A 20,408-nucleotide genomic window follows, 5' to 3' on the forward strand; every position below is an offset into this window, starting at 1 on the left:
ACAGAGTAGAGCTTACCCATAGAGTTGCCAAGGAGCGCCTGGCGGATTTCAACTGCCAACCCTTTGGTTAGCAGCCATAGCACTTAACTACCATGCCAGCAGGGTTTCTGATCACCCAGCAGCAGAAGCTAAAAGAGACAAGAACCTTCCTACAGAGCTGATAGTGAAAGAAAGCCATCATCTAGAGCAGGCACCCTGAATTCAGACTTCTAGCCTCCTAAGCTGTGAGAAAATACATTTCTGTTTGTTAAAGCCACCCGTGGCAAAGAGTAACGATGAGCTAGCCATAATCAAGAGCAAGGTTTACACAGTCCTTAACCTCTGCAGGCTATAATCTTGTGGAAATTTACCTTTTCAGCCTTATCTTTGAATTGCATTAACAGTCACTCCAGTCTGACTAATCACTGTCCTGGAACATGCTCCCACCTCCAGGCCTTGCTCATTCTGGAATGTCTGCCTTCTTGCCTGCCTAACCAAACATTATTCTTCCTTTAAGGCCAGGTACAGTTCCACTGCTCAGTGAGCTCCGTCTTAGTCTCAGGCCTGTGGTCATCTCCTCTTGCTTGGAGCTTGAGCATCTCATGGTCTTCACCACTTCATTTGCAGTTTAGTTTCACGGTTATTAAGGATGGTTCCTTAGTCTAGTGCAGACTATGAATTGATCTCCATCTCTGCTAACATTATTTGAACACTTACCATGTGCTAAGCCCTTTATATTTAATGAGATTGAAAACATTATTATCTCCCTTTTAGAGGTGAGAAAGCTGAAGCTTTGTAACTTGCAGAGTGTAAAATTGGAACTACGTAGCTAAGTAAAAAAAAAAAATATATATAGTACCCGGCTGTAAATCTGGAGTTCTATTACTGTAGAGGAAGAACAGAATGGACATGGGGGAGGGGGGACATCTAGCAGCCTTTGTCACTGACAGATCAGAGACAGATGTAAAATGGTCAGGTAAAAGGTATTCTATCACTGTGTGGCAAATTACCACAAATTTAGTGATTTAAAGCAACAGCTATTTATTGACTCATGGTTCTGTGAGTCAGAAGTCCTGGGTGGCATGGGTGGGTTCCAGACTCAGTAGCACAAGGCTGAATCAAGGTGTCGGCTGGACTGACTTCTCATTTGGAGGCTCCGGGGAGACTCTGCTTCGAAGCTCATTCTTGTTGTTGGCAGAATTCAGGTCCTTGCTGATATAGAACCGAGGTCCTCATTTCCTTGCTGATTCTTCTCAGTTCCTAGAGACCACTTGCATCTTTCAGCAAGTAATAGGTCATCAAATCCTTCTTGTGCTTCAAATGTCTCATTTCTTCAGTGAGCAGCTGGAGAACACTCTTTGCTTTAAAAGATCTCAACGTTAAATTGGCAAATGTTGCATTACATACATTTTTACAACAACAATAAAAACGGTCTCATGTGATTAGGCCAGGCCCACCTGGCTAATCTCCCAATCTTAAATTGTCGTGTAACATAATATAATCATGGAAAAAAATTCATTATATTCACAGTCCTGGGGGTTATGCAGTGTATTCATTAGGGATGGAAAATCTCAGAGGATATTTTAGGATTTTACCTACTGCCAATCAACCAAATAACCCAGTTGCTGTTGAATCCATTCTGACTCGTGGTGACCCTGTGTGTTTCACAGTAGAACTGCACTCCATAGGATTTCAATGGCTGTAATCTTTTGGAAGCAGATCACCAGGCCTCTCCTCCAAGGTGCCTCTGGGTGGATTTGAACTGCCAGCCTTTCAGTTAGTAGCTGGGCACTTAACTGTTTGTGCCACCCAGGGACTCTTTGCCTACCATAGTAGGTAAGATTTAAACAAGCAGAGATAGCTTTGTAGGTGGGAAAGAAATGAGAGCAAAGGCTTAAAACTGAAATTCCATCATGGATTTTTTGGAGGCCGTGATTATGTCTCTTTGTAACTCCTCCAATAATAATAAAAATAACTCCCTTTTACTGAGGGTTTCCTGGGTGCTTTACGTAAACTCATTCTTCAATCCTTACATCAGCATTAAAGAAAAAAAAAAACCAAGCCAAACCTGTTGCCATCAGTCGATTCCAACTCATAGCTACCCTATAGGACAGAGTAGAACTGCCCCATAGGGTTTCCAAGGAGAAGATGGCGGATTTGAACTGCCAACCTTTTGGTTAGCGGTCATAGCTCTTAACCACTGCACAGCCAGGGCCCCATACATCAGCTCTATGTAGGTGATATTATCCTACTTTTACAAAGAAAGAAATTCAGGCAGGAAGAGAAAAGTAATTTGCCAGAGTTGTTTCCCAATCAAGTTGCAAAGCTGGGATTATGGTTTGAGCCCTGCATGGCTTTGAGTCTGCAGTATCGAACCCTCCTGTCTGTGGAACTGGGTGGCGAAACAGAAGCCAGTAAGGTTGGTTTGAGGCCAGATTAAGGAGAGCATCGATGTTAACATGTGTTAACAGGTGCCATGGAAGATTTTATAGTGTGCACGTGAACGTGGGGGAGGAAGGGGCAGAAGTGGATACAGACGTGGATGGAGCATAGCACGTGGACTAGATATGTAATGTGGTATTTTAAGGGAGGTTAATATGGCCAGTCAGGAGTAGCCTGGGTTATAAAATATGCTGCAGTTAAAAAAAGGCATGATCAAGCCTCTGAATCCTGTTGCCCATTTGTAGGAAATACATAGACAGAAGAATATGTTAAACTGCAAAGAAGTATACAATCAGTAAAGTGGGGACAGATTGGAGATTACAGAAAAAGAAATCAAATACAGCTCCTTCACCTGAATATTACTATTATTAACATAAAGCAAAGGGCAGGGGAAACAGCTTTGGTAGTTGTGGCAGGACTAGACAAAGTTTCCTAAGTTTTGGTAAGAGGCTTCATATGGAAGAGGAGTTCCTGTGGAGCTGCTTAGCAATTAAGAGCTGTTGGCCATCAGACCTGGGTTACCAAGCTTCATGGGTGTGCAATCAGTGTGGTTGTACATGGTCCTGCACTAAGTCCCACGTTTGTGGTCTAATGCTCTGTGGTCACTGTCTTAATTCCTAATAATTTTATCTTCGAGTTTGTGTTTTAGAGTGAAGTCTGACGCACAGTGGAGCAGGCATCAGGACTTGGAGCCTCAGCTTATGTAAACCCTGACTCCGCTGCCTCCCTAGGATGGGTCTCAGCTGCCCATTCTTCTACTGCCTGGCACTGCCCAGTGACCACTGCCAAGCTGGCAATGGCACAGTGCGTTTGGCAGTTGACTTGGCAGGGCGAGTCTCTCGCCTACCCCCAATCCAGTTATTGGCCGAGTCTCAGTGTGGAGGTTGCAATACCCTTGAGGGTCATCTGTCTGCCATGAGATGGGGTGGCAGGCCTTTGGGAAGAAGAGATGCCTGACTTGGCTTCCCTGCCCCCTGCTCGGGGATCTCATGTCAGTCCAGCAGTTGGCAGGAGAGGGGGAGTTCCCAGGAAAGGAATCCTGGTAGCTGGTGGGTTGCACCAAGTGTGGAACCTTGCAAATTGAGTCACTGGTCCTGTGTGCAATCTTAGACAAACTGTAGAGCTTCGGTTTCTTCATCTATAAAATGGGGGAAATAAAATGGTATATACTGCATATACCTCAATTTAAATAAGGAGGTATCACAGTACCTAGAATTTAGAAAGCACCAAGTAAGTGTTAGCTTAAAATAGAGCTGGAAGTCCACTGCCTATAAGGGCATGGAAGAAGTAACAAAAAAGTGAAGATACTATTAAAAGGCAAAGTGCAGGATTTGGCAACACGCAGAGCAGATAGTGGATACATACCACTGAACAAGAATAGCTTCAAAAATTGCACAGGACAGTACATAGTTTAGAGTGTTGCAAGATGTGAGTTCTCAGGAAATATTTTCATTTGACTTGAGGATCTTGGCTTTGAGGCATTAGTGAAAATGTTTTACCTCAAAATGAGGATGTTTGGGCAAAGAGAGAATTTGAGGTGAGACATTCAGATGTCTTACACAAAGCGTGCTGCGAGAGATTGAGTAACTTAGTATATCTTTCAAAATGTAAAACGTATGTACTTTTGCACTTTTGCTTCACTTTTAGGTATCCATCCTAGATAAATACACATATACACAACACAGAGGTAAGTACAATACTTGTGCAGAATTGTTTTTTAATAGCAAAAAACAGAATCCAATCTAAATGTCCATCACTAGGGAATGGGTTATATGAATTATATTTTATTTCATACAATGGAATATCACGCAGCCATTAAAAAGTATGAGGTAGATCTACATATAAACGAAAAGATAACCAGGAATTCTAATTGGGGGGGGGGGAATCAAGTTCCAGGAAAATATTTAATCACATTTTCTTTTAAGATATATATGTACAAGTTAATGCATAGACAAAGGTCTAGAAGGCTATACACCAAACCGCTGAGTATTTCTGAGGGAAGTGGGTAGAGTGTGTGTGTGTGGGTGTGGGTGTAAATAAACCAAACTCTCATGTTTCCCTATGCATTTCTATTGTTCGAATCTTTCACCAAAAACGCTTCCACGTATTACTGAGAGGAAAAGGAGAGAGTATTTTGAGAGCCTCTGAAGGGAAAAGTTGGGGAGGGGCGGGGACACCTACAGCCTCCTCATCTCCTCAGGCACGGGCTCTGCGGAAGGTGAGGAGACCCCGCCCCGCTGAGGTGATTCTACAGAGGGGCGGGGCTCCGCAGATCCGAGGCGGGAGGCGGGGCCGAGGGGCGGGGCCAGCCGACTCCAGCCGCACGCTCCGCTCCCTCCATGTCCTTATAAGGAGCGCCCCGCGTTAGGTTCGGGAATCCGGTCGCAATCCCTGCGGCGCGGCCCGGATCTCAGGCCCCTCCCTTGGGAATGGGGGCGGGGCGGGGCGGGGCTTTGGCGGCGCGGAGGCGAGGGCGAAGCATCTCAAAGCAGGACCAATAGGAGTGACGGCCCGGGTCTGAGCGGCGCTGCCATTGGGCGCGACGACGCGAGGGGGCGGGACGCCCGCGAGGCTGGTTACGCTGAGGGGGAAGCCCTGAGTCGCGAGTCGCTTCACTGCTCCGAGTCCGACTCTCGGCTCGCTCCCCGCGCCGCCGATCCCAGTTTTCTGTCGCCCGCGGTTCGCCGCCCCGTCAGCCGCCGCGATGCCGGTCTTTCATACGCGCACGATCGAGAGTATCCTGGAGCCGGTGGCGCAGCAGATCTCGCACCTGGTGATCATGCACGAGGAGGGCGAGGTGGACGGCAAAGCCATCCCTGACCTCACCGCGCCGGTGGCCGCGGTGCAGGCGGCCGTCAGCAACCTTGTCCGGGTGAGCGCACGGGGCCTGGGGCGGGGAGCAGGGCGGGAGGCGCCGCCGGGTCCCGGCCCTGGGGCCCGGCGCGGAGCGGCTCCTCTTCGCCCGTGGCTTACGCGTGGGTTCCAGGGCCGGACCGCCGTGGCTTGCAATCCTGACTCCCCCGCTGTATGACCTTGACCGGGCCTCAGTTTCCTTATCTGTAAAATGGGGGCAGTCGTATCAATGCCTGCCTTGGGGCTTCGTCGTGGAGATTCAGCGAGGTGGGATTTGTCAGTTGTTTAACGTAGCGTACCACCTTTCATTTGCGCTCAATAAATGATAGTTGTAGGACGTCTAATCGCCCCTCTCACTCAGCTGGCTGTCGCCCCCCCGACTTTGGCTCCCTTGGTCGCAACTCCTTTTTAGGCCTTCGCAGTCTGGCCCGTGGGCTGGCGGGCTCCCCTACTGACTCCCTGCTTTTCCTTCCAGGGATTCTTATTAGAGCCACGTTGTTCTCCTTTCTCATACTTCTGCCCCTACCCTGAGACCTACCTTACCCACCACCCGGAGGTCTAGGCAGGGTAACAGGGCCCAGGGGCAGTCTCTAGGCCCACCACCCAGGGGCCCAGGGAGGGTAACAGGGCTCAGGGGCAGTCTCTGGGCCCACCACCCAGGGGTCTAGGAAGGGTAGCAGGGCCCAGGGGCAGTCTCTGGGCCCACCACCCAGGGGTCTAGGCAGGGTAACAGGGCCCAGGGGCAGTCTCTGGGCCCACCACCCAGGGGTCTAGGGAGGGTAACAGGGCCCAGGGGCAGTCTCTGGGCCCACCACCCAGGGGTCTGGGGAGGGTAACAGGGCCCAGGGGCAGTCTCTAGGCCCACCACCCAGGGGTCTGGGGAGGGTAACAGGGCCCAGGGGCAGTATCTAAGTTGCGCCCTCCCCCACCCCCCCATTGGGGTTCCCCAGGGTAATCTCTAAACTGCGCCCAGTTTCAAGATGAATAGACTGAAAGGGGCGACGTCTCAGCAGAAACGCCTTTCTCTCCCTTGTCTCGCTCCTTTCGTATTTGTGGCGCCTCGGAATGTCATTCTGCACCTCCTCTGGTGCCTCATTGGACTTGGGGAGGGCAAGGTCCCCCCCCCGCCTCTGCCACCACGCCCACCCCAGCGCTCCCCGCAGCAGGCCCCTTTGCCCACTTGTTTTACCCACAACTCTGCCCCCTCCTCTCCCCCTCCTGGGCATTTTATTTCCGCTTACACCTCTGGCAGTCAAACACCGGGTCATTCTTTTATGAAGTAATTCATGACTTTTCACCTAAACCTGCTACCTTTCATTTTATTCCCTCCTCAGGGAGATTTTCACCTGGCTTTACCTGCTGTCAAATATTCCTCCCACCGGGGTCATTCCAGACTCACCCCCCTTCAGCTCCTCCTCCTGGCAGGAAGCAGGATGGAGCCCTGGGAGAGGCCTGTGGAATTTGGGATCTGCAGCCCCTGCAGGAGATCAGGAAGGGGTGCCCCCCCCAACCCACAGCTTTGGAGGGGTGCTGAATGACTCCGCAGACCCCTTCGCCCACAGCTTGTGACTAAAAGGAGCCCTGGTGGAGCAGTAGTTAAGAGAGCTCTCTGCTAACCAAAAGGTCAGCAGTTTGAATCCCCCAGCTGCTCCTTGGAAATCCTATGGGGCAGTTCTACTCTGTCCTATAGGGTGTTATGAGTCAGACTAAAAACCGAAGTGATTACCCAAGGAGGCAGAGCCAACTTCCGAAATGGGAAAAGAGACTGTGACCGATCTCCTAACACTCTCCTGGCTAATAATCACACTTCTCTTTTCCACCCTGGGTAAGTGACTCAGACTGCTGCTGCCTGTGAGGAACAACTTTGGAAAAAGTTCTTACTGCTCCCCCACTGAACTGTGCAAATAGTATGTGCCAGGGCAGTTGGGAGGCAACTGTGGGACTGGGTGGGGCTTGGGTTACTTATCTGATTAGAGCACTTTGGTGCACTAGAGTCCCTTCAGCAGCTGAAAGTCTTCTGTCTTCAGGGCCTCTTGACTCTCTCAGGCAGTTCAGGAGACTGGCAGCTAGGAAAACTGGAATACACCACTGACCAGATTCCTGATCTTTCTTCCTTGTAGATTCAGTAAGAATCTATTTGATAAGAATACTGCCTTCATTCAGAATGTCCAGTTCTACATTGTCCTTGTCCTTTTTATAACTTATTTTAATTTAAGGCTCCAGACTGCATTCTTATGTAGTATTGTCTAACATGGCTGCATTCCAGGCCTCCGTTTTTCAACAAATGGGAAACAATGTAAAGAGACGGGGTAATAGTGCCCCTCCATGTAGTTATGTATGGAGTACTTCAGGAAATGAAATCTTAAAACCACATGTTGTACTTGGAACCAAGTTACTGTAGTCTAGAGTTTGATCTCTGGTTAGGGTATTTAGAAAAAAGTTAGTTATAAGTTTCAAGACTGTGAATTAATAAGCTCTGAATGTCTGCTGGATGGGGAGCCGTGTAATAAATCAGTGGTTCTCAGACTGGGGTGTACATCCGAATCACCACTGGAGCTTTTTAGAAATAAAGATGTCTGGCTCCCACCCTGGACTTGCTGAGGAGCTCTCCAGTGCCCAGGCCTGTGTATTTTTAAGAAGCTTTATAGGTGATTGTGATATGCACCCTTGGTTAGGGAACACTGTAATAAACACAGGTGAATATAAAAGAAGTAAGACCTGTTATAAACTTAAAAAAAAAAAAAAGAGAGATATGTGGTTACATACTTCCCAACACTTGCAAAAGAAGGGACTTGAGATCAGTGGTAGATTTGAATTAGCAGAGAGAATATGGGGATGATTATGCTGATAAATAGTAAATCATGATCAAGGATACTTGTGAGTAAGTCATTCCCAGATATAGCAAGTAGATAGTCTTGATTGCAGGTGAGGGGGCAAGTTGGAGAGAAATTGGATGAAGTCGGTACATAACATGGGCAGTTTAGCAGAAAGCATTCTTTAATAAAATGAACAAAGAAAGACAGAGAGGGAGAGAATGAGAATGGTGTGTGAGGAAGATTGTCCAGGGGTTGTGTTCTGGGGAGGCCAGAGGACTTACCCATTCCTTTGAACTGTCAGGGGCAATTGTGGCCCTTAAATATATGCTGCTGAATATTGTGGTGAACTACGTATATTCCTCAAGTTCCCAAATAGATTGTTGCTGGAGAGCAGGCCTCATTAGATACTTCCATATATGCTCCCCAGTTCCTGCCATTAAAATAGGCACACAGGATGGACTGATAAATATTGTTGGAGGAAGGAAGGAACAAAGGGGAGGGGAATAAATTAGAGACTTCTTAAATTGATTGGTCGTTAAAAAAATGAGGGCCTGGACTTTGGATGTGACAGGGAAATTGGAGTTGTAAATAATCAGAAATATAGTGGAAGAATTAGTAGCACTTGATAATAGAACTCTAACATTTTGCTAGGAAAAAACGTGGTGTTATTATAAAGCAATGAAACTGATTTCTGAACAAACATTCTGGAATTTATATAATCCAGGAGGGTGTTCCTTTCATAGTATATTTACCTGGGCAGGTTATACCAAAATGTTTCTCTTTGAAAATTTCCTTCAGATTATTTACATACATATGCCAAATTACTTTTGGTTTACTTTGGTCAAGAAAACATACATTTTGAGCAAAGCTAGCATTCTTTAGCCCAACTACTTTACCATTCTTGACTCTCAATCACCGTTGGGTATTTCTAAAATTTACATTTACTCAATGCAGATGAAATTCTCAATTGTTGGGTATAGTCATCCATTTATTGAGCAGGTATTTACTGAGACCCCTTCAAATGTCAAAGCAATAGGTATGATACTGGATAGAAAGTTATAAGCGGCAAAGAAGAAATCACACAGTATGAAAGTTCAGAGAAAGGTGAGATTTCTTTTGATGGGAGTGTCAGGGAATGTTTCATGGAAGAAGTAACATTTGAGCCAGGCCTTAATGACATGGGAATTTGAACATTTAAAGTTGTGCCAAGAAAGGCATTATGAATGGAAGGAACTACCCAAGCAAAGGCATAGAATTACCAAGAATATGAGGATAAAGTTTTGAATTGAGCGGTGTTAAGGTAACTTTTTTGAGGACAGGACTCATTTGGATTTATCATTTCATGTATATTTATTAAACAGAAGTAGTCTGGTCCTTTTATATACATATCACAACCGAGAGGGTCATCGCTTTAAAAGCCTCTGACAACTTCCTGGTGTTTTACTCCACATTCAGGAAGGGAATAGGATGGGAATATTTATTTACGTGTCTGTTTTTCTAATCAGGATCCTGAACAAGACCATTTTTTAAAAACAACTTAGTTGAGGTGTAACTCATATAACTTACCTATTTGCAGTGTACAATTTATTATTTTTTAGTATATTCACAGGGTTGTACAGCAGTCACCACAATCTAATTTTAGAACATTTTCATTGTCTCAAAAAAGAACCCTGTACAACCACTTCTCGTTCTCTCCTGTCCTCTACCTCCCTAGCCTTAGTTAACAATGAGAGTACTTTCTGTCTCCTTAGATTTGCCTATTCTGGATGTTTCATACAAATGGAATCATATAACGTGGACTTTTGTGTATGATTTCTCTCATTTAGCATGTTTTCAAGGTTCGTCCATGGTATAGCATGAATCGGTATTTCACTCATTTTTATGGCTGAATCATATTCCATTGTATGGAACAAGACCATTTTAGACACAGAGCGTTTCCAATGCAGTAGTAAAGAGGGCGGGTAGGAGAAGGGAGGGTGGAAAAGGAGACACAGAGGAAGGGCACAGGAGGTTCCAGGGGTGGAATTCAATAAGCTGTGTGAAAAAGTCAGAAGGCTTAGCCTGCTGACCCTGTAGCCTGGTGTATAAATTTTTCTTTTCTTCCATTGAAGTGGCCCATAGATATCTTTCAGTCTCTGACGTGACCATTACAGTCGCGCCAGTTTTATTAATGGGGCTTCAGACACTTTGCCTTCTCCATTGCATCTGAGGGCGTGTGTTGTAACTACTCCTTGGGCTCATGAAATATTTATTTTGGGAGTTTTTGTGGCCTTGACTTTTATGAGCCTCACCCATACATCATACTCTGTTGGGACCAGCTCAGGGACAATTGGCAGCATTGTCTTCACTTTAAACTGGTAGCTGAGAAAGGCTGCTCTGCTATTGAAAAGACATTAGCAGCTGATTTTGTCATTTGTAAGTGATCGATATTAACATGAAATTATTTTAACTTTGTTTTTTTGTTTGGTGTTGGACTTAGTTAAAAGAAGTAACAGTGTTTGGGTGATAGACCTGTGGGTCATTTGTTTTCTTCTTAATACTTTTTTTATATCTTCTGGTTTTTAAAATGAACGTATAATTACTATGTTAAGGAAAAATTAATAAAGTAAATAAAATAACATTTATATAATCCTTTACAGTTTATAAAATACTTCCATATATGTAACCTCATGGCAATCCTATAAAGGTAAGTGTTGCTCTGGTTCCCATTATATAGATGAGGATACTGTAGTTGAAAGAAATTAAGTAAGCTGCCCACGGTGCACAGCTAGTAACTAACTGGTGGGGTCTGGACTCAAACCCTAGTCCTTCTACTCTGGCTCCTCTGCCTTTTTTTACTCTACCATTCCACCTCCACTTAGAGCAGAGTTGTTAACTATCAGTGGTTTTCCACCTAGAATCAGAAGCAACAAGAATGCTACTAGTTACGGAGCTTCCATTTGTCCTGGGCCTGGCCGGGTTACCTGTTGAGAGCCTGGCTTTGGCATACTCTGCATGAAGAATGATGCGAAGGCCCTACCCTGCAGAACAGATAAAGACTTTTTATAATATACGTGACCGCTTAACCTCAAGCCTGTTAGAAATAAAAAGTACTTAAAGTAGGTTTGGGGAACCATGGAATTTCATGTGAAAAATTTTGTCCCCAGATCAAAAAAGGTCTAAGATTAAGACAGATGTGAACTTTGTTCTAATAATACATAATATTTACTCATGTGACTACTGAGAGAACAGATTTTTGGAGATTGTGTTTCCCCAACAATGTTTATAATTTTAATGGAGCTGGAATTTAAATGTTTGTTCACATGTCTCTACATAGTGGACAGTTGGACTTTCTAAAGCTGTTTTATAAATAGCAGTGGTGTAACTCTAATGGACAAAATAAGAGTGAGAGCAAAAGTCCTACAGTACCATCAAAAACATGAGCCAAGGTCAGCTCCTGCTGTTAACAGAAGAAAGGGCAACATTAAGGCAACTTCTTTCATGGGGAGAGGGCTCGTTGGATTTAAAATTTCTTATATTGTGTATTATATATTTTTATATTGTAGCTATATATTTTGTACATTCTGTATTGCATGTGAAACCCTGGTGGTGTAGCGGTTGAGTGCTACGGCTGCTAACCAAAGGGTTGGCAGTTCGAATCCTCCAGGCGCTCCTTGGAAACTCTATGGGGCAGTTCTACTCTGTCCTATAGGGTTGCTATAAGTCAGAATTGACTCGAGGGCACCGGGTTTGTTTTTTTTTTGGTTATATTGCATATATTGCATAAAAGTCTTCTAGTCTTTTAGAAGCCCACCCTTAGGGAAGAGGCAGGAAAGGAATATCCACAGTCTCCACAGTCCACAGCCCAGCATAGCATATGTATGCCCTCTTGTGACACCGTCATACTTGTCACTGTTTGTCTTCTGTACTAGACCGTAGGCTCCTCAGTGGCAGGGGCTGTGTCTGTATGTTCACCTCTTTATTTCCAGTACCAGGCTGGTCATAGGTGTGCAGTAGAATTGTATTTTTACTACTTGAACATATGCATAGCCTTCACTTATTTATGTATAAAATATTATAATAGGAATTATTGTGCAGCCAGTGTTTCCCATCCTCAGCTTTCAAGCATCTGGTGCAGCTAAATTTGAACGGTCTTATCAAAAGTATAATGGGCTTTGGCTAAAACAAGAAGAATACATACTAAGAGAGAGGAGTGAATGGCTAACTGCCCATTGTTTGAGATAACAGAAGTGTTCAGGCTATTTTGGGTTGTGGTTCTTTGTTTCAGAATCATTTCAACTATGCAGGCCTCTTACTAAATTCATAACATGAGAATATGTTGCCTCCTATCTGAAAGTGGCATTGGGATTTTGCATTCTCTTCTTGGGTGTGTCTTTTAAAAATTTAATGATTAAGACCAGGTGTTGATGTGTTATTGGGAGCTCTGCTGGTTACAGTGAGCATCATAGTGTGAGTCATGAATGCCTCATTGGAAGATTTATATTTCCTTGAACCATATGGCAGGAGACAGAGATATCATAAAATTGATCTGCCGCTTTTTTGCCTTCTGGCTTATCTGGGCTCAGCCTTTTCATTTTAAACCTTATACCGTGGTAATGATCCATAAAAAAAAAGAAAAGAAAAAACCCATTTCCATCAAGTCGATTCCGACTCATAGCAACCCTATAGGACAGAGTAGAACTGCCCCATAGAGTTTCCAAGGAGTGGATGGTGGATTCGAACTGCTAACCGAGCTTTTGGTTAGCAGCCAGAAATCTTAACCACTGCACCCCCAGGGCTTCATGGTAGTGAGAGTGGGGTATATTTTTACATGATACACCAGTATTAGGGCAGTATCAAAAGAGCAGAACTGCCCAATAGGGTTTTCTAGGCTGTAATTTTTATGGGAGCAGATTGCCAGGTCTTTCACCCATGGAGCTGCTGGGTGGGTTTGAATTGCCAACATTTTGATTTGTAGGTGAGCATTTAACTGATGTGCCATTAAAGCCCCTCATCAACAGAAGTGGCAGTCCTTAATCAGCAAATGTCAGAGATTCGCTGGTATCACGCAAGGCTTCTCTCTAGAATAATGCTGTGTGCTGAGGACTCTTGATGAGTAAGGGTCATTCAGTCAGTTCATGTTGCCTTCAGGCCGATCTACTTTTAGATCTTCTCTTATAGACAGGACTAGAAGTATGCCTTGGTATTTTTAAGTTTCAGCAACCTTCAGTGGTATGTAGTATATCCTTCAGTATGAGCTTTAAGGAGTCAAGTTCCAATCTCTAATAAGGCTCTGAAACAGCAACAGAAGAAAGTTGATAAATTGGAGGAAGGCCCCCATGTTTCACCTTTCTATTCCCGGTACATTGGACCTGTAAAATTCTTGCAGCCCCTGTTTGGTTACTATATTAGGCTACATAGACAGCTAAATTCAGGTAACACACATTTGGAATTATCTGGGCAGCTGCTTCTCTTTTTTTCCAACCATTTTACTTCTTGTTCTGTTTCCATTGGGAGTGGTTGTGGAGAGGAAGGCTATCTTACCTTATTTTCTTCTTAACACTTTACAAAAAAAAAAAAAATTAGTAGGGAAGGAAGGTGAGATTTACATATGTCAGGAACTTTGGTTCATGTACTTTTATCATCATAGTTAAAGTATTTTATCCTTTATATAGCTCTAAAATAGCACTAATAATAACAGCATATTATTAGTAATCATTTTTTTGCCACGTAGAGCCTTCAGGTAGTCTTCAAAAACAAACAGAAGTATTACATGTGCAAAACGTATCCTAAGTCACAACCTTATCTCAGTGTTTATCATCCCTTTTCCGTCTACTTGAACTTGATTTGTCTTCTTACTCTCTCTTTTCTCTCTCCCCTAAACCCATTTATGTTAACCTGGATGTAAATACAAGCTTAAATGTATATAGATGTATCAGCTGTCATCCCTTTTCACCATTAAAACAAATAAATAACCTTTTAATTCCCTTTCCTGCTCAAGAATCTGTAAGGAAGAGTGAGGTAACCCAGCTTATTACAACATCCCAAGACTTTCTCTGCTGTTAATTGTTGTTTCAGTGTGGAATGAAATACATTCAAAATAACGGACTTGATCCTGAAAGAACCTCAAGTCTAGACATGCTTATTAAAGACATGGGTCAAAGAATCATTGGATGAATCTACTTAAGTACGTGCATTGCGTGCAGACAAAGGGATTATCTTAGCCTGGGTTGTCTAGAGGAGCAAAACCAGTGAAGCGTATATATAAATATATAGAGAGAGAATTACTTCAAGGAAATGGCTCACGCAGTTGTGGGGGCTGACAAGTCCTAAACCTACGGGTCAGGCGGCAGGCTGAAGGCTTCTGCTGGCTCATGTAGTTGCAGGAGCTGACGAACCCAAAATATGTAGGTCAGGCCGCAGGCTGGAGGCCTTTGCTGGCTCATGAGGTTTTGGGTTCTGGCTAATCCAAAATCTGCAGGTCAGTGGCAGGCCGAAGACTTCTGCAGGCTGACATCCCAAGAACTGGAGGTTAGGCAATGAGAGGAGTGGAGGTTTGAGAGAGAGAGAGAAAAATGCACACATGTGCACATGTGAGCAAGCTTTGCCAGAATGTCCCTTTACATACTGGAGGCAGGCCATATCCCTAAGGAAATTCCCCTTTTAACTGATTGTCTGATACATTGGATCACATCGTGGAGGTGGTTACACTAGACCAATGTCTCCAAACCACTGAGAATCATGGCCTAACGAAGTTGACACAGTGTTAACCATTACAGGGGTAAAGTATAATAGAGTCGTGGGTAAAAGAGGACTTGTACAATTAGACGTATGATATTGGGGATTCACTGCCTTCTTTCTAGTTCCTTGGTAAAAGCTTTGTAGATTTTGTGTCCTTGTATGCTGGGCCATCAGTTTTTGGATGATTGATTTGATGGGGTTTTTTCTTGTTTCCTCCCTACTCCACTAGGGTGTCTCCTTTTAGACTGTTGGCATTTTGAGGGCAAAGAGTGGGTCATATTCTTCTTGCTGTTCCTGGTGTTGTGCTCATCATAGTCCCTTGCTCATGGTAGTGCCTTGCTGAGTGGCTTGTGCTTTGATATTTAGTATACCACTTAGCCATTCTAGGTTATTTCATGATGATGAGGATAGCTCGCTATTTCTTGCCTCGTTTGGAAGGCATGATGATTCTCTTTTCCTGCCTTCAAACACAGCCACATACCAAATGCTTGTGTAATCAGAAAGAGAAACAAAGATTCAAAAATTAACTTGCATTAGTTACATGTTTTGGACTTTTAGATTCTAAAAAATTCTGTTACTTATACCAGAAGTCTAACACTCTGGATTGGTGTTAAGTGGTGTTTGTGTATGTATGTGTGTGTGTATGGAGGGTAAAAGGTGGTATATCTTAGAACTAAAAATGTTTTATAAATATTGTTAAATTGTAGAAAATAGAGTCTTTGGCCCATAGAAAATTTCCCACTGATAACATTTCCAGTTGAATGACTTTTAAGGGGAAAGTGGCTATATTTCATGGCAGTTCTTACCACACTGGCCACAGTCCAAGTCAAAGTCATTCCTTCTTTTGAGATAAGCTTAAATTATTCCCATGAGTAAACTCTCTGTGAAGAAAGAGAAATGCCACATTTGTTCTCAGAGTTGAGAGTTGAGGGACCTCTATTATCTGGGTTCCCTATATTTCAGCCTTCTCTCTGTCCCTACCCCACCACTGGAGAACTAGAACTGGCTCACTTTTTATCTGCAAGGTAGACAGTTAAAGCAGACAAGGACATAAGAACGGGTTAAGAAATCTTATATAGAAAAAAAATCTAGACTAGCAGCTCTTAAATTTCTTATTCTATAATTCTTTTCCCCAAATAGCAAAATTATTTGTCAGACTCTAGCTATGCACATTGCTAGGTTTTATATATGCTAAGATATGATCTCTGGCCTCAAACTGCTTAAAATACAGATGAAATTTATAATCTTATAAAAGATTTACCCACATCCTCTCCACCAATAAAATTGTTGCAGAATTAAAATTATTCCTCTTAAAGGATTGTACACTAGTACTGTGTATAAATACAGTCGTTTACATTCCTTGCAGCCAGGGAGAAAATGTGAACTGATGTTGATGTGGGGAAAAGTGATAAAAACTTAGTGGCCAGCTGCAGATAGGGAAGGGTGAGCAGGTGGTGGACCCCATAGTTAGAAAAGACTTTAGAGTATTGGCCTTAGCTGTTCTCTGCTTGTGTTACCCCAGGTACACTGGATTTTCATTTCCTCCAAAGCACAGAGCTTCTTGGGCTTTTGGCCTTCACTTGTGCTGTTTCCTCTGCCTCTTTACTTGGACAATTTCTCTTGGTCCTCAGTTCCATATTAAATGTCAATTTCTTAAGGACACCTTCCCTGACTTCACCTCCTGTTAGGTTAGATCCCTCTGTCATATGTTATTGTAGCCCCTATGTGTTTTCTCTTATTATTCTTATCACAATTTGTTAAGTATTTGTGTGATTATTACTTGTTTAACATCTTTCTCCTCACTGAAGCCTAGAGGGGAAGTACTAGCTCTGTCTTATTAGCCTCTGAGTTTTCAGCACCCATTATAGTGTTTGGCAAATGGTAAGGTCTTGAGAAATACATGTTGAATGAACAAATAGGAAGACCATTTGCTGCCTCCCTACCAAAAACTGTTTTAAACTTCTTAGAAAAATATATGTCATGCTGTGAGTGAATCTTGGTGAAACCGAATTACCAACTAGAAATGTAGCTGTAAATCACTGATGACCCTGTGTGTGTCAGAACTGTGCTCCATAGGGTTTTCAGTGGCTGATATTTTGGAAGTAGATTGCCAGGCCTTTCTTCTGAGGTGCCTTGGAATTGAACCTCTAACCTTTTGGTTAGCAACTGACTGCATTAACTGTTTGTACCCGTAGGAACTTCTTTGCATAGTAGGACCAACAATTCATGTTTACTGAGTACATAAATTCCAGGCATAGAATTCTGAAGGGAGGTGGGTGGTAATCCAGCCCAATACAGAATTATATAGAATAAACATGGATTTGGAGTTCTCTTATTAGTTTTGACCCTCTACAATGAATAGAATAGCCAACTTTGGCAAAATGTATCTAGCGTGAGTTGTTGTTGGTGTTAGGTGCCATCAAGTTGGTTCCGACTCCTAGCGACCCTGTGCACAAGAGAATGAAACACTGCCCCGTCCTGTGCCATCCTTACAATCGTTGTCATGCTTGAGCTCATTGTTGTAGCCACTGTGTCAATCCACCTCATTGAGGGTCTTCCTCTTTTCTGCTGACTCTGTGCTGTGCCAAGCATGATGTCCTTCTCCAGGGACTGATCCCTCCTGACAACATGTCCAAAGTATGGAAGACGCAGTCTCGCCATACTTGCTTCTAAGGAGCATTCTGGTTGTACTTCCTCTAGGACAGATTTGTTTGTTCTTTGGCAGTCCATGGTATATTCAATATTCTTCTCCAGCAGCACAGTTCAAAGGTGTCAGTTCTTCTTCGGTCTTCCTTATTCATTGTCCAGCTTTCACATGCATATGCTGCGATTCAAAATACCATGGCTTGGGTCAGGCACACCTTAGTCTTCAAGGTGACATCTTTGCTCTTCAATACTTTAAAGATGTCCTTTGCAACAGATTTACCCGATGCAATGCGTCTTTTGATTTCTTGACCGCTGCTTCCATGGCTGTTGATTGTGGATCCAAGTAAAATGAAATCCTTGACAACTTTCAGTCTTTTCTCCGTTTATCATGATGTTGCTTATTGGTCCAGTTGTGAGGATTTTTGTTTTCTTTATGTTGAGGTGCAATCCATACTGAAGGCTGTGGTCTTTGATCGTCATTAGTAAGTGATTCAAGTCCTCTTCACTTTCAGCAAGCAAGGTTGTGTCATCTGCATAACGCAGGTTGTTAGTCTTCTTCCAATCCCGATTTCCCGTTCTTCTTCATATAGTCCAGCTCCTTGGATTATTTGCTCAGCATACAGATTGAATAGGTATGGTGAAAGAATACAACCCTGACGCACACCTTTCCTGACTTTAAACCAATCAGTATCCCCTTGTTCTGTCCAAACAACTGCCTCTTGATGTATGTAAAGGTTCCTCATGAGCACAATTAAGTGTTCTGGAATTCCCATTCTTTGCAATGTTATCCATAATTTGTTATGATCCACACAGTTGAATGCCTTTGCATAGTCAATAAAACACAGGTAAACATCCTCCTGGTATTCTCTGGTTTCAGCCAGGATCCATCTGACATCAGCAATGATATCCCTGGTTCCATGTCCTCTTCTGAAACTGGCCTGAATTTCTGACAGTTCCCTGTCGATACACTGCTGCAGCCATTTTTGAATGATTTTCAGCAAAATTTTGCTTGCGTGTGATATTAATGATATTGTTCTATAAATTCCATGTTCGGTTAGATCACCTTTCTTGGGAATAGGCATAGATATGGATCTCTTCTGTGTTCCATGTTTCTTGGCATAGACAAGTCAGCACCTTCAGCGCTGCATCTGTTTGTTGAAACATCTCAATTGATACTCCATCAATTCCTGGAGCCTTGTTCTTCACTGATGCCTTCAGAGCAGTTTGAACTTCTTCCTTCAGTACCATCAGTTCTTGATCATATGCCACCTGTTGAAATGGTTGAACATTGGCTATTTCTTTTTGGTATAATGACTCTGTGTATTCCTCCCGTCTTCTTTTGATGCTTACTGCGTCATTTAATATTTTCACCATGGAATCCTTCACTATTGCAACTCGAGGCTTGAATTTTTTCTTCAGTTCTTTCAGCTTGAGAAACGCCGAGCGTGTTCTTCCCTTTTGGTTTTCCATCTCCAGCTCTTTGCGCATGTCATTATATACTTTACTTTGTCTTCTCAAGACGCCCTTTGAAATCTTCTGTTCAGCTCTTTTACTTCATCAATTCTTCCTTTTGCTTTAGCTGCTCGACGTTTCAGAGCAAGTTTCAGAGTCTCCTCTGACATCCATCTTGGTCTTTTCTTTCTTTCCTGTATTTTCAATGACCTCTTGCTTTCTTCATGTATGATGTCTTTGATGTCATTCCACAGCTCGTCTGGTCTGCGGTCACTAGGGTTCAATGCATCAAATCTATTCTTGAGATGGTCTCTAAATTCAGGTGGGATATACTCATGGTCATATTTTGGCTCTCGTGGACTTGATCTGATTTTCTTCAGTTTCAGCTTGAACTCGCATATGAGCAATTGATGGTCTGTTGCACAGTCGGCCCGTGGCCTTGTTCTGACTAATGATATTGAGCTTTTCCATTGTTTCTTTCCACAGATGTAGTCAATTTGATTTCTGTGTGTTCCATCTGGTGAGGTCCATGTGTATAGTCGCTGTTTTTTTGGTGAAAGAAGGTATTTGCAGTGAAGAAGTCATTGGTCTTGCAAAATGCTATCATTTGATCTCTGGGATTGTTTCTGTCACCAAGGCCATATTTTCCAAGTACTGATCCTTCTTCTTCTTTTTCGAACTTTTGCATTCCAATCGCCAGTAATTATCAATGCATCTTGATTGCATGTTCAATCAATTTCAGATTGCAACAGCTGATAAAAATCTTCTATTTCTTCATCTTTGGCCCTAGTGATTGGTGCGTAAATTTGAATAATAGTCATATTAACTGGTCTTCCTTGTAGCCATATGGATATTATCCTATCACTGACACCGTTGTACTTCAGGATAGATCTTGAAACGTTCTTTTTGGCAATGAATGCGACACCATTCCTCTTCAAGTTGTCATTCCCAGCATAGGAGACTATATGATTGTCTGATTCAAAATGGCCAATGTCAGCCCATTTCAGCTCACTAATGCCTAGGATATCAATGTTTATGTGTTCCATTTCATTTTTGACGATTTCCAATTTTCCTGGATTCATACTTCATACATTCCAGGTTCCAATTATTAATGGATGTTTGCAGCTGTTTCTTCTCATTTTGAGTCGTGCCACATCAGCAAATGAAGGTCCCGAAAGCTTTACTCCAACCATGTCATTAAGGTTGACTCTACTTTGAGGAGGCAGCTCTTCCCCACTCATCTTTTGAGTGCCGTCCAACCTGGGGGGCTCATCTTCCAGGACTCTATCAGACAATGTTCCACTGCTGTTCATAAGGTTTTCACTGGCTAATGCTTTTCAGAAGTAGACTGTCGAGTCCTTCTTCCTAGTCTGTCTTAGTCTGGAAGCTCAGCTGAAACCCTTCCTCCATGGGTGACCCTGCTGGTATCGGAATACCTGTGGCATAGCTTCCAGCATCACAGCAACATGCAAGCCCCTACAGTATGACAAACTGACAGAC

General features: G+C 43.3%; 1 protein-coding gene across 3 annotated transcripts in view; it reads left to right on the forward strand.

Annotated features, from left to right (window-relative positions):
• Window positions 1–5,002: 5,002 nt before the first annotated feature.
• Window positions 5,003–20,408, forward strand: part of VCL (vinculin) — a 120,471-nt gene continuing 105,065 nt past the window's right edge. Inside the window, exons 1-2 of one of the 3 annotated variants that reach the window (XM_064269743.1) lie at window positions 5,184–5,293; window positions 6,609–7,099. Coding sequence is in view for 2 of the 3 variants with exons in the window: in XM_064269744.1 (XP_064125814.1) it covers window positions 5,126–5,293 (168 nt within the window). In the remaining variant the exon portion in view is untranslated. Of the gene's footprint in view, window positions 5,294–6,608; window positions 7,100–20,408 lie in introns of all 3 variants that reach the window. The other 2 variants (XM_064269744.1, XM_064269742.1) reach the window with 2 other exon arrangements.

This window comes from Loxodonta africana, chromosome 16, assembly GCF_030014295.1.
Source record: "Loxodonta africana isolate mLoxAfr1 chromosome 16, mLoxAfr1.hap2, whole genome shotgun sequence".
In the NCBI taxonomy this organism is placed as follows: Eukaryota; Metazoa; Chordata; class Mammalia; order Proboscidea; family Elephantidae; genus Loxodonta; species Loxodonta africana.